General features: G+C 46.2%; 1 protein-coding gene across 13 annotated transcripts in view; it reads right to left on the bottom strand.

Moving 5' to 3' along the window:
* The window catches only part of FLNB (filamin B), a 163,653-nt gene that overhangs the window by 52,470 nt on the left and 95,043 nt on the right, over positions 1 to 16,140 (bottom strand). For all 13 annotated transcript variants that reach the window (XR_010155254.1, XR_010155255.1, XR_010155256.1 and 10 more), the window contains exons 10-19: positions 15,632 to 15,758; positions 14,502 to 14,638; positions 12,837 to 13,030; positions 11,145 to 11,258; positions 10,378 to 10,521; positions 10,000 to 10,123; positions 9,523 to 9,683; positions 7,810 to 7,900; positions 7,367 to 7,536; positions 706 to 823 (exon numbers count right to left, since the gene is read on the bottom strand). Coding sequence is in view for 10 of the 13 variants with exons in the window: in XM_001174012.7 (XP_001174012.2) it covers positions 706 to 823; positions 7,367 to 7,536; positions 7,810 to 7,900; positions 9,523 to 9,683; positions 10,000 to 10,123; positions 10,378 to 10,521; positions 11,145 to 11,258; positions 12,837 to 13,030; positions 14,502 to 14,638; positions 15,632 to 15,758 (1,380 nt within the window). In the remaining 3 variants the exon portion in view is untranslated. The remainder of the gene's footprint in view (positions 1 to 705; positions 824 to 7,366; positions 7,537 to 7,809; positions 7,901 to 9,522; positions 9,684 to 9,999; positions 10,124 to 10,377; positions 10,522 to 11,144; positions 11,259 to 12,836; positions 13,031 to 14,501; positions 14,639 to 15,631; positions 15,759 to 16,140) is intronic.

Below are 16,140 nucleotides of genomic sequence, written 5' to 3'. Positions count from 1 at the left end.
AAATGGATATATTTTTACTTGTATAAAAAATCATTTTATGAGCATGTGTTGCACATCTGAAGCTGAGCGATAAGTACATCAGTGTTCATGTTATACTATTCTCTTTCCTTTTCTGTTTGAAATTTTCCCTACTAAAAAATAATCAGAAAATTGAAAATAAGCGAAATGAGCTTATACTAGTAAAATCCCTAACAAGCTAAAGGAACATTGGGATGGGGCAGAGGTGTGGTGGTAGTGACTTCTGAGTGCCAGGGATTTGGCATTTATGCTTGACTCGCAACCTTAGTGTGGATTCAGTTGCCAAGGATAGCTGGCACAGTTAGAAACTCATCAGAAAGCAACATAGCCCAAATTCTCTTTTTAATGAAAACTTCCTACTGCAATGCCAGGGGGCTGACTACGTGCCAGCCTCTGAACCATTAGCTCATATAATTTTCAAAATATTCCCATGGGTGTTCTCAACCTCTCCCCGCCGACCACCCCCACTGTACAAATGAGAAAGCTGAGTCTCGGTGTGGCTAAGGGGCAGACACAGTCACAGTTATTTCACACCACGGCCTTAATTCGAACCAAAGTCTGTGCAACTGCAAAGTCTCTTAACATAGAATTTGCTTCTCTGCAAATTTCACCTTTTGAAGAAAATCTAACCAGCAGCCACGTTGGGTGGTCATCAACAACCCATCTGCTCTCCATTCAGGCACTTACTGTTTTCCAGCCCATTGAGTTTTATCTTGCTCAGATCCAGCGGTGCAGCAACACCCACAGTGAAAGGGCTTTTAGGGATGGGATCGCCACCGTAAGTCACCAGAACCTGCATGTTGCCCTGGAACAAGAGAGAAAACTCAGTTTACCTTTGGGTACCAAAAAGCTAACTTGGCATTTAAACTCCCCTCAAGATCCCTCATTCTTCTCACGGACAGGGGAGACTTGATTCCAATCAATGTAGAAAGTATCTTAGATCTATTTCTTCTAGCTTTTGACCACAAGGCAAGAATAACAGAAAAATTAGATCAAATAAGAGCAGCTAATAATAACAGAAGCAACTTAATGAGCATTTTCTACACACCAAGCACCGTGCTATGTGCTTTTATGCATTTCCTCAATTCAAGATCAAAACAGTCCTAAGGGGTAGTTCCTACTGTCATCTCATTTTTTCAGGAGAGGAAACTATGGCTCAGACTGGTAAAGGAACGTGCCCCAAGTCACACACCTTGGTAAGGGTGCGAGCTGGGCCTCACACCCATGGCCCCCAAATCTGTGTCCTAGCTGCTCTGCCACACCACCTCCCCATCATCATACCCAGTGCCAGCCAGTGCAGCTGGGCCTGGGGCCACTCACCAAACAGAACCATTTCTGTCCTAGGAATCAGTTTGAGGCCCCCAGGCTGCAACAGGGATTTGCAAGAGTTCACCTAGACCTGTGCTAAGACCATCGCACAGTATCTGAACTTCCGTTTCTATGTGAAAGAAAATAAAATTGCAAGTGTGAAGGCAGATGGTGCTTGCAGGATTGGCAGGCACCCTCACGGGTGGCTGGGTGGCACGCGATAGCCATGTGTGCGCCATTTCTCTCCTCTGGCCGGTTCCAGGCTGGCACACAGCCGGCTTCTTCTCTCCGTGGTTGGCCAAGTTCCCTCCCTCCAAATCGAGACTCCAAGAAATCTCATGGCTGTCTCAGTAGATCAAGATCCCCTTCACCTCAATCGGCCAGGCATAATGTAACAGGAAAGTGTGAGGGAGAGACGAGTTCCCCCCAAGAATCCAGCAGCCTTGCTGGAATGCAGGCCCTGCTGAAAGCTGTTGCTGATCAAGTGTTAAAAGGGTGTAGCATTTGGCCTATGTATATTTTGTCACATTCCTTTTGTAATAAGGAAGGGGGTAAAGGCCAAGAAAGAAAAAAAAAAAAAAAACTGGTTGCATCAATGAAGAGAGGATTAATTTTCCAGGATTTTTAAGCACTGCACACAAAACCAATTGGCCCCCTGCCTCATGCGAACAACATTTCCTGGTAAAATGTGTACAGGTCAAATTCAACAGAGCTGGGAGCCAGCCAAGGGGCAGGAAAGGTCTCCTTTTTGTACTGTTTAAGGCAGGACTGACTCGCTACTTCAGCCAACGTGGCATTCCCAACGTGCCAACTCTTCCCGAGCTTCCGTTTCCCCACAGCCCCTAACAATTCGGGGGCTCACTAAGCAGACCTCAGGCTAACCAGAGGTCTTGGGGATACCTCCTCCCTCACCCGCATAAAGTTTTCTGGCCACTTCTCTGAAGTGCTAAAAAAGAGAGGGAAAAATCCTCTTCCAGTTAAGCCCACCCATCCCATAAAAGAAAGTATGCTCTTGTTACCAGTCAAAAACAAAACAAAAACTCAGATAGAAAATGAACTGTACCTTAAATAACCTAAGAAGGGGGAGGGAAAAAATCTCGGAGATTTACACCTACAATGCCTACAGCATTTTAAGGTGTCCCCTGAGGCCCCAACTAAGGAATGGACTGTGTTTATTCCCCAACAGGGCTATGAAGTGAGGGATGTCTGGGTAGTGATGGCCAGTGCATTTCGCCACGACTTCGCAGGCTGCAAGACAGTTTCACTCTCCTCTACATGCTTCTGAAACCTGAATCTTATTCTTCAAAATATACATACACAAGACACTGACCAGACCGCTCAGAAGAGGATGGGACTGAGAGAGCCACCCTCAGCACCATCCCTTTTAGGGCCCTCCAGGAGCAGCCAGGACCACCACGTTAAGAACATTTCAAGGTAGAAACTGTTACTCTGTGAGGGTCTGTGAGCTCACAGGGATTCCTAAAGGTGCCAGAGTACTACATGGAGTGGTCCCCAATCCTAGTGGCTCCCAGCACAGCATGTAATGGAGACATTGCCACCAGCTTCTCAAACTGCTCTGCGCAGGGGAACGTGGGGTGAGGAATTTAAGCTGCTTGAAGCCACCCACAACCAAGAGAAGAGAAGACCAAAGTCCTCGGGGAAATCACTTCCCTTCTATAAAACCGAGTCTTTGACCTCTGGGAGGGTCCTCAAGCCCCAACCCAACAAGTCCATTCCTCTAAGGCAAAACGTGCTCTACTCTTGCATCCTCAAGGGACTCACAGGATCCTACAGCCATCCACATCACTCATCCACCCCAGGCAGGCGAGCACCTGCAAGCTGTCACTCAGGGACTTTGAGAGGTGGAGTGGCAGGCCTGCAGGCGTCAGGGAGCAAAACCAGCAATCAGGGACCTGGGTTACTCAGGCAGGACCTCGGCTCCCCACATGGCACAGCCTGTGTTCTGAGGGGGAAGCGCCCACACCAGGCCAGGACACACCCATGCCCAAGCAGCCACCTTTCTGGGGATTTCCAGCCTGTTATACCCTAAAACTACCATGAGAAGGTGTGCCTGTGGGTGTCAGCCCTCAGAGTATGCTCCCTCCCCCATGTCAGGGGGTGGCTTTCTGGGCTGACCCAGGTCTCTTAACCACATCCAAGGGCACACTTCCTTAGCCCAGTCTTGAGCTTTTAGCTGCTCTTCAGAAAACAGAGTTCAAAGGAGAATGAGGAGGTGCTGGCATCACTCCTCTACCAGATTACAACGATCTTAGGCCATCTCCGCTTGTGAATCCAGGCGCCATGTCATTTATTCACTCACTCACAGCCATTCATCCACACAGAGCACTTATAGGGCCAGGCTCTGTGCTGGGGGTGGGGGTGGGAAGGAAATTCAATCTAAGGAGAGATTTAATGTGTTCTTTGCCATAGAAAAATAGGCAGAATTGCAAGTTGCCCAAATAATGAAACAATAAACCCAGCTCCAAGCAACAAACAACAAGAAGGACCCCAGTGCCACCCTGCAAGTCATTCACACTTGTGATTTCCCCGAGGACTTTGGTCTTCTCTTCTCTTGGTTGTGGGTGGCTTCAAGCAGCTTGGATGTTGCCACTTGGTGGCAACGACCGCCACCAAGGCCCACCCGGCTCCTTGAACGCATCCTGGGAGCATCTGGACACACAGCCCTAAGTGAGTACTCAGCATGGCAGCAGTTCTCAAACCTGCTGCTATCAGAGAACTGGATGAATGTGACCTTGGGGTGACTCTGAAGTAAGGAGCCTCCCACTCCAGCATTACTTCAAAGGGGACAAAACCGGACCTAGGCTCCTAATCTCCACTTCTGCCTCAACCAGCAGCAGGGGACATCTGGGGTACTGGGTTCTGCAGTCCTTTCCAAGGATGCAGGTCAAACCCTGACCCTGTCCTGATATCTGCAACTTACTTTCTAACGGCTCAGCCAAAACACTAAAAGGCATATAGACATAGAATAAAGCAGAAGTCACAAAATGTTTTTAGAAGACGCTATGACCTTGTGATCCTAGTCATTGTACACAGACAGCTATGGCTTTCTGGTGCCTTCTCCTAAAGAATACGGAGAATTTGGCAACAAAGAAGATTTAGGGTGGTGCACCCAGTAGTAAGGCTCCCACCAACCCTCAGAACCATCAGCAGGAAAATAATTACCTACTTACTATTGAGTGGCCTGATGAGAAAAGAATGCTCTATCTATAAAAGTGTTAGTTTTATCATTACTAATAATGAATGTTTTGTTTTGGATTTTTGATTTTAAAGCACAGGAAGAGCAAGTCTGGAGATAAGAAGCCACGTTTATAACCTGCACACGAGAACTGTTAACGGTGTGAAAAGGCAAACCAAGGAGTGAGAGAATATATTTGCAAATCATTTATCTGATAAGGAATTAATATCCAGAATACATGGAGAATTCCTAAAACTCAACATAAAATTAAGAAGGTTGATATAAAAATGGGCAAGTAGATAATTCTCCAAAGAAAATATGCAAAGGACCAATAAGCACATGAAAAGATGATCAGCATCACTAATCATTAGGAAAATGCAAATCAAAACCACAATAAGACACCATCTTACATTCAACAGGATGGTCACTATCAACAACAACAACAACAACAACAAAAAACAGAAAAAAAACAAATGTTAGCAAGGATGTGGAGAAACCAGGACCCTTGCATGCTATTGGCAGGACTGTAAAGTAGTGCAGCCACTGTGGAATACAGTATAGTAGTTTCTCAAAAAATTAAAAAGAGATTTCCATATGATCCAGCAATTCCATTTCTGGGTGTATAATCACAAGAATTAAATGCAGAGACTCAAAGAGATATTTGTACACCCAGCATTATTCACAACAGACAAAAGACGGAAGCAACCCAAATGTTCTTCAACAAATGAAGACGGCCGGGCGCGGTGGCTCATGCCTATAATCCCAGCACTTTCGGAGGCTGAGGTGGGCAGATCACCTGAGATCAGGAATTCAAGACCAGCCTGGCCAACATGGTGAAACCTTGGCCAACATGGTGAAACATCTATACTAAAAATACAAAAATTAGCTGGGCATGGTGGCACGTGCCTGTACTCCCAGCTGCTCGGTAGGCTGAGGCAGGACAATCACTTGAACCCAGGAGACAGAGGTTGCAGTGAGCCGAGATAGTGCCACTCCAGCTTGAGGAACAGAGCGAGTCTCAAGAAAAAACAAACAAACAAAAAACAGACGAAGAGAGAAGCAAAACATATATACATACAGTGGAATGCAGCCTTGAAAAGGAATGAAGTTCTGACACATGCTACAACATGGAGGACATATGCGAAGAAAAATAAATCAGTCACAAAAAGACAAATACTGAGGTCAGGCGCAGTGGCTCATGCCTGTAATACCCGCAGGTTTGGAGGCTGAGGTGAAAGGATTGCCTCAGCCCAGGAGTTGGAGACCAGCCTGGCCAACATGGCAAAACCCCGTCTCTACCAAAAATACAAAAATTAGCCAGGTGTGGTGGCATGTGCCTGTAATCCCACCTGCTCGGGAGGCTGAGGCAGGAGAATCACTTGAACCTGGGAGGTAGAGGTTGCAGTGAGCTGAGATCATGCCACTGCACTCCAGCTTGGGCAACAGAGCAAGACTTTTGTCTAAAAAATAAATAAATAAAAATAAAAATTTGAAGAAGAAAGCACAAACAGCAGCAAGCCTGGATGTAAGGGGCCACATTTATAACACGACACACAGAATCCCTTCACCCAGGGAATCCCTCCCACTGCAGGGATGTTCTCACAGTAAGGATTCCATCTCCAAGGGAGTGCAGCCCCCAAACTCAGGGGACAGTTACACCATGACCCCTTCCTCACTATAATCCTCTTTCTTCCCCACTTGACTCTTGCCTGCTCCTTGCTGAGAGGACCCAGACGGGAGCAAGGCTTCTGAGCAGTGCTTCTGCAGAAAGCGTTGCCCTTCTTCTCCTACAAATGGCATTTCAAACACAGCAGGATCATTTCCCTTAAGAATAAAGGAATCTCAGAGGCTTGGAACAACCACTTCGAACACTAGGCTTAAGTATTAAAATCCAGACTTTTCTGCCAGGAATCCTGTCTGCTCTCCAGACCCCAGAGGTGTGAACATGAAGCAAAACAAAATTTTAAACAAATATAATGGATACAGGGCTTCAGTTTTACAAGATGTAAAGAATTATGGAGATGGATGGTGGTGATGGGTGCACGACATAATGAATGCACTTAACACTAATGAACTATACACTTAAAAATGGTTAAGACGGTAAATTTTATGTTATGTGTATTTTACCACGATACAAATTTTTTTAAATGTTTTTAAACAAATAAACATTAACTTGTACAGAGAGGTAGTTTTAAGGCCCTTATGGCCTGAAATAATCAGAGTAAGCCAGCCTAGATGGTAAGATCACATGTGAAATCCTGCATTTTGTAAAGGGGAATAATTTGCTGCCCTAAATAGTGTGTTGGGCCTTAGGGACGAAAGGCTGAACTGGCTCTTTGAGAAAAGACCTCATTCCAACACCTCATAAAAAGGGTAAACTAAGCTAAAAGGACTAGGAAGGAAACACAAAGCTGTAGCAGCTCTTTTTCTGTGGGTAATTAATGAGAAGACTAAAAGGCAGCTGGTGAGGCCGTGAGGGAATGCATGTGTGTGTGTGTATGTGTGTGTGTGTGCACACGTGTGCACCTGTGTAACAGAAAGATAGATATTAGCGCCTGAATATCAAGAACTGAGCATTTCTCTGATAAAATGCAAACCAAAGGTGGAGATATGGGACCAGCTTCCTGCTTGCTTTTGGGGAATTCTGCAGTTCACCTGATAGAACCCATTGAGCTTCCTATAGGTGCTCCCAGAGGGGTTCAAAGTGCCAGGAGCTGCCTCCCATCAGGGAGCACTTTGGCAGAGCACCTCTCACACCCCTTGGTGTCCACAATGACCCAGCACAGACTGCATAGAAAGGGGCCTGGCTGGGGGCCAGGGGAGCAGAGGGGAGAAGGACCCTACCTGTTGGGTGGGTGTATATTTAACCGTGTGAGAGTAGTCATAATTATCGATGATATCCAAATCCTTCACTGCATCGCCAGGAAGAGGGCTGTTGAACTGCACGTTGAGCGGGGCTTTCCCAGCCCCCTTGGTGTACACAGTGAAGTGGGTCGGTTTCCCATTTTCCACACCTGGAAAGATATACTGTGAAGTGAGGAGACAGACCAGCTGGAGTAGTTTCACTTTGAGAACCCGTCAGACAGGTTCAACAGCACCAGGTCTATTATGATAGCCAGCAACGGGCCTGGCCAGCCACTGCTGCATCAGAGCTGCACAGAAAACCTGCCAGCTTGGTGTTGGTGTTGGTGTTGGTGGAGATGAAGTTCCTCAAGGCTGTGGATGAAACACGCCCAGTGCCACCAGCTGGCAGAGGGGCCCAGGACAGCCTGGACGTGCCATCTTACCTGCTTTGCTGAGCCCTGGGCCTTCTGCCTTCACTTTGCTGGCATCGTGGGAAGGGTCAACTTTGACTCTGAAAGGGCTGGTGGGGATTTCCTGTAGCAGAGACACAGTCTTAGTAGGAAAGCCCCTGAAGCAACAGCCAGAGCTCAGGGAGCCTTCAACAAAGGGTGAACCTTAGCATCACTCTGACTTAGCGAGTGGCGAGCAGACTTCTATTACCACAGGTAAACAGAAGGGTAAGATAAGCCAAAAGGGCCCAGCATCGGGAAAGGGCCTTCTATAACAGGTCACTCTCTAATGCCTGGATCCCTGATGTCACAAACAAACCCGAGGACTTTGAGCCTTTAATACTGAATGTTGGGTACTCAGGATGAAAAATGCCAACAAGAATAAAACCAAAAACGACAATAATACATGGGGCTGGGGGAAGGAAATGTCCTCCAGGGACAGCTGAGAGCTAAGGTCTGGGGAAATGCAAGAAGTGATCAGAGACAGAATGATTATAATTCTTCAAAAAGAATGTTGCAGACTATTGGAATAAAGGCAGAAGAGGTTAAATGGATGTCAAGACCACTACCTTTAGGCACAGAACATTCTACTAAGATTCCCATTTTTATGTAAGGTTAATTTTAATCCCTAGGATTTCAAAATTCTCTCTTTCAGGATCCTGCTCACCCTATCTTCACTATTACATACCTGAAACTTCAAATCACCTCTCTCTATAAAAATGTAAGGGTGGAGACCACAGTCATTGCTTCAAAGGCATCAAAGTAGAACATATCTAGAAGCTAACTGCATTTCAACCAAAATATTGATGAAAGTTTATTACAAACTAGTCTCTCTCCAGACCCCTGCTTTTAACCACTGAACACACTGCCTCACTTTTGTTAGAAAGTGATAATAATTTAGCTCTGGGTAAATTTTTTTTCCTTCTTGGTTGTAAGGAGCCAGAGAGAAAACGATTGAGCAGCGTTCTCAAGACAACTTCCCTGTCACTAAAACACCAAAAAGGAGGCCAAATGTGGTGGCTCATGCCTATAATCCCAACACTTTGGGAGGCCAGGCGGGCCTGAGGTCAGGAGCTCGAGACCAGTCTGGGCAACCGTCTCTACTAAAAATGCAAAACAATTAGCTGAGTGGCCAGGCACAGTGGCTCACACCTAGAATCCCAGCACTTTGGGAGGCCAAGGCAGGCGTATCATCTGAAGTCAGAAGTTCGAGACCAGCCTGGTTAACATGGTGAAACCCCATTTCTATAAAAATACAAAAAAATTAGCCAGGCGTGGTGGCCTGTAATCCCAGCTACTTGGGAGGCTGAGGCAGGAGAATCACTTGAACCCGGGAGGCGGAGGTTGCAGTGAGCCAAGATCATGCTATTGCACTCCAGCTTGGGCAACAAGAGCAAAACTCCATCTCAAAAAAAAAAAATTAAAAAATAAAAATAAATTTAAAAAAAATTAGCTGGGTGGTGGTATGAGCCTGTAGTCCCCAGCTACTTGGGAGGCTGAGGTGGGAGGATCACTTGAACCTGGGAGGCAGAGGTTGCAGTGAGCCGAGATCACACCACTGCACTCTAGCTTGGGTGAAAGAGTGAGACTCCATCTCAAAAATAATAATACTAATAAAACACCAAAAAGTAGATGAGACATGCACACAAGTGGCCAAAGAGAATCCAGGCCTACTCCACCCACCTCCTCCTAGGCCCCACCACGTACCTGAGATGCAAAGAGAACTTTGATAGTGTATCGCCCAGCAGCAGGAGGCACATATTTGACCGTGAACGTATCATTGGCATTGTGAATAATGTCAAAATCCACGTCTTCCTCATCTTCACTTAACACCCGGGCATCACACTTAATGCCAACACTGACATCACCTGGAACAGACCAGCTTATTAGCACCAGCTTACAAGAAACAGCATGTCCTGTGCAATCTCTTCCAGCTCAGGTTAACACCCCCAAAAAGCAATTGGGAAGTTTCTAGTAAGAAACCTGAGAAAGAGTAAGGATTTGGGGAAAGGGGTGATGGATTAGCAAAGATATCACTAAGGAATGACTCAGAGGCTCAGTAGATGATTACCTATTCAGATGGACTACTTCCCAGTTCAAAGGGAATTGCCCTCAAAACGTTATGAGAAGAACTGCCTTCCCCAAGGAGCAATGATCACTGGGTTGAACAAAGCCCTTTCTCACCTTCCCCAGCCTCAGTACAGTCCACCGTGAAGTGTGTAGGTTCATTTGCCTTCAGACCACTTCTCTCCACACCTGGCCCAAACACTTTGACCTTCTGAGGATGGCTACCTTGCCCGATGTTGACCTAGAGAAGACATGGAGAAGGTCATCAAGTTCTCCTCCACTTGGACCCAGTAAAATACTATTAAAAAAACATTGTTAGAAATAGTTCTTCTGAGCAGGCTGGAGCACTCTGCCCTTCGGGCCCCTCCATCATTCAAGGCCCACCAGGGATGGGTTCCTTCCATATGTCTGCCTTGGCCGTCAGGCATGGATCCCAGACCTAGTGTATGACCAGGCATTTCCATAAAACAGCCAGGATTCTGCCTCACAACCTACCCTGTAGGGGCTGTGCGGGATGTTCACGCCTCCCCAGACCACAGCAATGGTGTGCTTGATGGCCTTCACCGGGGTGTATGAGCACGCATATGTGCCGTCCATCCGGTTCTTCATCTGGATGTCAATGCGTTGGCCTTCCCCATCCTGCAAAAAAGCCAGAGCTAGGACCAGAGGTGGCCCTCACATTGTCTCTATCAAACAGGGTCACTGTGGCCTCCCAAGACAGCCAAGTCACCACTTGCTTATACAACAAAACTTCATGGACCAACTACAATGTGCCATATTTTCACAACACGATGACAACCAGTGACAAAATACGACATGCATTTATTTATTTTTAGTTATTAAGAGCAAGTGGCCCAAAAACAAAGCTATGGCCACTCAATGCTTCGTAATTTCAATTCCTGCATTTAAGTCCTTTGGCCAAATTCAATTAGATTAAATAAACATACTTTTTAAATCCTTGTTTACAAATCTCCCCCCATGGCCTCAGCAGCTTCAGCCACACCAAAAGACATTACAGAATAACCTGAAACAAACAAGCCTCATTTCCACAGAATATAAATCAGAAAGATGATTTTTTTAAAGCCCAGTACTCTACATGGTAGTCTCACTGAACCCTCACATAACCCTATAAGATAATCTTCTTATCATTTCCACGGTGCAGATGAGGAAACTGAAGATCAGATGGACTCAGCAACTTGCCATTACGTGGTCAGATCTTGTTATCTGACAATTACCTGCACAGGTGGCCCCCTGAAATTTACCTGAGCAAATATCTTTAAGGGAGCTTTCCCAGCATCCTTAGGATCCACGGTGAACTCGGCCAGGTTGTTGACAATGCACCCAGATTTCTCCAAACCTGGCCCGTATGCTCGAACCTGAAGCAAAGGCAGATAATAAGTCTCTTTCTGTGTAATGCCCCAACTAAACCCTTATACAAAGACAGGTAACCAGGGGATGGGGGAAGAACAAAATGACCTGTGTCTGGTTTTACAGTATCCACATAAGAGGTTGGTTATGGGAAGTAAAGTGCTGAAGTAGGTTGTAACTTAAAAACAAATGTCTCTCCCTCATAAGGGAGAAAACTCTCTAAACAAATCCAACCCATGGCCTGAAGCCCGCATGAGGCCCAGGATGGCTTTGAATGCAGCACAACACAAATTTGTAAACTTTCTTAAAACATTATAAAATTTTTTGCAATTTTTTTTGTTTTTGTTTTAGCTCATCAGCTATCATTAGTGTATTTTATGTGTGGCCCAAGACAATTCTTCTTCTTCCAACGTGGCCCAGGGAAGGCAAAATATTGGAAACCCCTGTTCTAAAACCATGCCCAAACCAACCCATGCTCCCTGCCTTATTCTGAGTTGACCTAAAGAACTTCTAACAACTGGGGCAGAGACCTCTAGTCATGCCCAGTTTCAACGTTCCCACTTTGAGGGGACTCGGAATCTTTACCACGGACAACATTTGCCCTAGAGGGCAAAGGAATAGCATTTGGCCAAAACGGGGTAGCTACCAGCCCAGACTGACATCAGCCTATGGACAGCTGCCCGTGTGGGCCAACAGTAGCACACGTGGCCTGTGGGGCCAACTCCCTGTCAGCCAGGCTGGCTCAGACTTGATGCTTATCAGCCTGCTTAGGGCTTGAGAGGACACTCTTGGAAACATTGCTCCAACTTAAGAGACAGGGAACTAGGGGAAAAAAACATCCTTTATCTATAGAGCATCTTGAAATAATAACTACAGAAAATGGCTGTAAGACTGACATATGATCCCCGGAGTTGCAAGAAAATAACAGCTTATGGAGCTCCCTGCATGGGCCAGGCATGAGCTAAAGACGTTCTTTATGCATGCCACCTCCTGAATCATCCTAGAAGCTCTCTAGAAGCAGAGACTACTATCATTCCTGTCTTATAGAGGAAGACACCAAGAGTCAGATAGGTAAGTTACTTGCCCAACACTATAAAAGTGCTAAGTGATACTACCAGGATTCAAATGTAGGCCTGGGCTGGGTGTGGAGGCTCACACCTGTAATCCCAGCACTTTGGGAGGGCTGAGGCGGGTGGATCACTTGAGGCCAGGAGTTCGAGACCAGCCTGGCCAACATGGTGAAACCCCATCTCTACTAAAAAATACAAAGATTAGCCGGCTGTGGTGGCGCGTGCCTGTAGTTCCAGCTACTTGGGAGGCTAAGGCACGAGAATCGCTTGAACCCAGGAGGCAGAGGTTCTAGTGAGCTGTGATCATGCCACTGTACCCCAGCCTGGGCGACAGAGCAAGAGTCTGTCTCAAAACAAACAAACAAACAAACAAACAAATGCAGGCCTGTTTCCTTCCTAAAATCCAAATGATTCCTCTCTGCCATCTCTCAACATGCTGCTTAAGGCAACTTCGGGCATGGGGGTTAGGAACCAGGGGCCAGGGACAAGAAGACAGAAGCACAGCAGCTGATTCACCAGATCAGGGTTGTAGTCTCCCGTGGCTGGGTGGATGAAGGCCATGTACGGGCTGTCCTTGATGTCTTCGTCATCACACATGATGTGAACAGCATATTCGCCAGGCTCCTTGGGCCAGTATTTGACATCACACGATCCATCATTCTGGTCGTTGTACTCAATCTTTGCCTGAGAGGGGCCTTCAATGGCAAACCCTAGGGGGTGGAGGTGGAAGGGTCTCCCTGGTTATATGGTGGAAAGCACCTATTCTATGTTACGACAGCTGGTTCCCGCTGCCTCCCTAAAAGCCAAGTGTTGGCCAGAAGATTGAAATCTGTTTGTATCCCTTTCTCCCAAAACCAAGCTCATTAAGTCTTCAGTAGAGATGGAAGGGGTGGGGAAAAAAAAAAAAAATCATATATATATATATATGATTTTTTTTTTTTTTCAAATGTAGGCCTGGGCTGGGTGTGGTGGCTCACACCTGTCATCCCAGCACTTTGGGAAGGCTGAGGCAGGTGGATCACTTGAGGCCAGGAGGATACATATAGTATTAAATACATTATATGTATTTTATCATCATCCAACAGGGGAAGTCCAACCAGCAAACCCTTCTGTTGGAGATGCGGCAACATGTGGCAAAAGCCTTGAACCAACACCCACTCTTAGCACCACCAAATCCACTTCTGGGTTTTTATCTGAAAGCAATTACCAAGGATACACAGTCAGCACTGTTTTTATAGCAAAACCCTGGAAATAACTGGAGAGCCTGACAATGGATAGAGCCATACAATGGAATTCCATGGAAGCTATGGAAAATGAAGGCATACCCTATATTTGCACATAAAGATATAAAGACTTGTCCAAGATATTTTCTGTACCAAATCAATATTTGCATGCATATATAGAGAAAAAAGTCTAGAAGGATAAACTGAAAGACTTAATATTATCTCTAGACTAAGAATATACAAGACGATTCATATCATCTCTCTAGAAGGGAAAATTAAATGTGATTTCTTATTTTTCTCTTTTGCTTATTGCTATTACCTAAAACGGGTTGCTAAACTACAGTCTGAAGGCCACATCTGGCCCATTGCTTACTTTTGCAAATAAAGTTTTACTGGAACATGGCCACACACGTTTGTTTACGTATTCCTATAGCTGCTTTCAGGCTACAATGGCAGAGTCAAATAACTGTGACAGAGACCATAAGGCCCACAGGTGGAAAATATTTGCCATCTGGCCCTTTATAGAAAAAGCTGGCTGACTCCTGATATAAAATGATCATATATACATTAGGCATGTATTTAAAATATACTTCAGCTGTGCTCCAAAGGAAATATTTATCTTCCAAATCCAAATTTCAGCAAAATTCATTCATTCATTCATCTAAACTATATAGGTCAGTCAACACTATTTGCTAAGTGTTTACTACGTTCCAAGCATTGTTTTAGGCACAATACCCACATAAGGTTTCTGCCCTCAAGGTCTCCTGAATGAATGAATGCTGGTATCAGAGGCAACTGCAAACGTACAGCAGCACACAGAGATGGCTTAGGGTGGCCAGGAGGCCAGGAAGCTAAAGGTATTGAGGCTAGGCAAGGCCCCAACATCCAGCCTGACACAGCCCGAAAGCCCTGTAATCCTCAGTCCTCCAGAAGATGCTGGTCAGCTGTGTCCACTTACCCAGAGACCCCACTTCAGAGCCAATGGATTCCACCACGAAGTCCGCTGACCGCCCGACAATCCCACCATGGAGCCCAGGGCCCCAAGCACGGACTTTCTGCATACCCGCTTCAGGGCCAACTTGAACTTCAAAGGGGCTACAGGGAAAGGAATAGAAGAAGCATCAAAGAAGAGTAAAGTAAGGTGTCACTATAGCCATAAGCTGCAGTTCCTTTGCACATTCTTTCCACTTGCCTGATCCTTTCATCTGGCATCCCAAACTGCAGCCAAGCCCTTCCTCCCGCAGGCCTCTCACCCATAGCTACTGTTATGTCAACAATATAATGTAATGTGACTGCTTCTGGGAGCTCAGGTGGCCACTGGGTTGGCACTCAAGCCACGCTGCTTTGCACCAGCCTCCTGGCCCTTTACCTTTGTGTGCAGGCCTCCCCAGACTATGACCCTGGAAAGTGACAGAGTCCACACTCTATATCCTGCTTATGCTATAACCAGAAAGCTTGGTTGAATGGGCTTTATCTCATACATGAATGAATGTGCTGTAACCTTGGCACGGGAGGCTTAAAAAAAAAAGCGTGGTACGTATTCGGAACCCAATAATGCCCAAATATTTCTCAAGGCTAACTGAATTTATTCGGAGTTTAAAGTTGCACCTCCAGGGGAGCTGGAAAACACAGAACGCAGAGGGGCAAGTGCAATGCCCACAAGGCAAAGCTGTAGACTGCGTCCCTTGGCCCCTGACAGCACTCACGTAGACGGTCTTAATGTAAACCACAGCAGATTTTGCCCCGTGGCATTCATGAACAAAGGAGTTCATTGAAAAAGAGAATCTCAGTTTATATGCGGGCATCTAGACACACAGCCCATTTGCTCTAACTGCTCCTTCTGCCTCCCCTGCCTCCCACCAGCCCCTAACCACCAGCATTTGATTTAAAGCAAGTCAGCTAAAACCACAGCAACTTTCTGCTGCTTTTGAGAACAGGCCAAATGTCTGTGCTGCTCCGAAAAAAAAAAAAAAAAGTTTTCAACAAAGCAGATCTCTTTCCCTCCTGCAGCCTGGGAAGCAACCACCCATGAATCCGCCCTGGGCCGAGCACCCTCCAGAGAAGACCCCTCTGCAGCAGGAGCCTCACCTCTTTGGAATGTGGTGTCCCCCCCATGTGATGGCAATGCTGTATCTCCCTGGGGTGCTGGGGTAATACTCGAATGCGTAGACCCCATCCAGAAAGTCTTTCTGCTTCACCAGCTCCTCCAGACCCTCTGTGGGAAGGAAGGAGATAATCTTTCCAACACAATCCTAGGCCCAAAATGAGAATCAAAAGGACAAGAACAGAGAGGCAGCCACACTGACAAAACATAAACCATACATAAAAACCAAGTGGGCTGCCCCAGAGTATGGGACCTCTCCCCTCAAAGCCTGGGAGATTACTTCAAAGCTAAAAACACAGCCATCTCTGCTTCAAGGTATGAGGAAATGGAGGATTTCCCAGCTAATTGGCTTTAGAAATCTTGCTTGGCTACGACGGGCCCTGAGGTCCTGAACTCCCTGGGCCTGCGTAAAGATAAATCCAGTCACATTTCAATATTTCCCAATAATCATAGCTACCCTTCCCAGTCCCCCACAAAAACTGGGGAAGAAGTA

Source organism: Pan troglodytes, chromosome 2 (genome assembly GCF_028858775.2).
Source record: "Pan troglodytes isolate AG18354 chromosome 2, NHGRI_mPanTro3-v2.0_pri, whole genome shotgun sequence".
NCBI classification, from domain to species: Eukaryota; Metazoa; Chordata; class Mammalia; order Primates; family Hominidae; genus Pan; species Pan troglodytes.
Note: the sequence above shows the minus strand (reverse complement) of the source record. Positions and strands in the feature narration are given on the sequence as shown.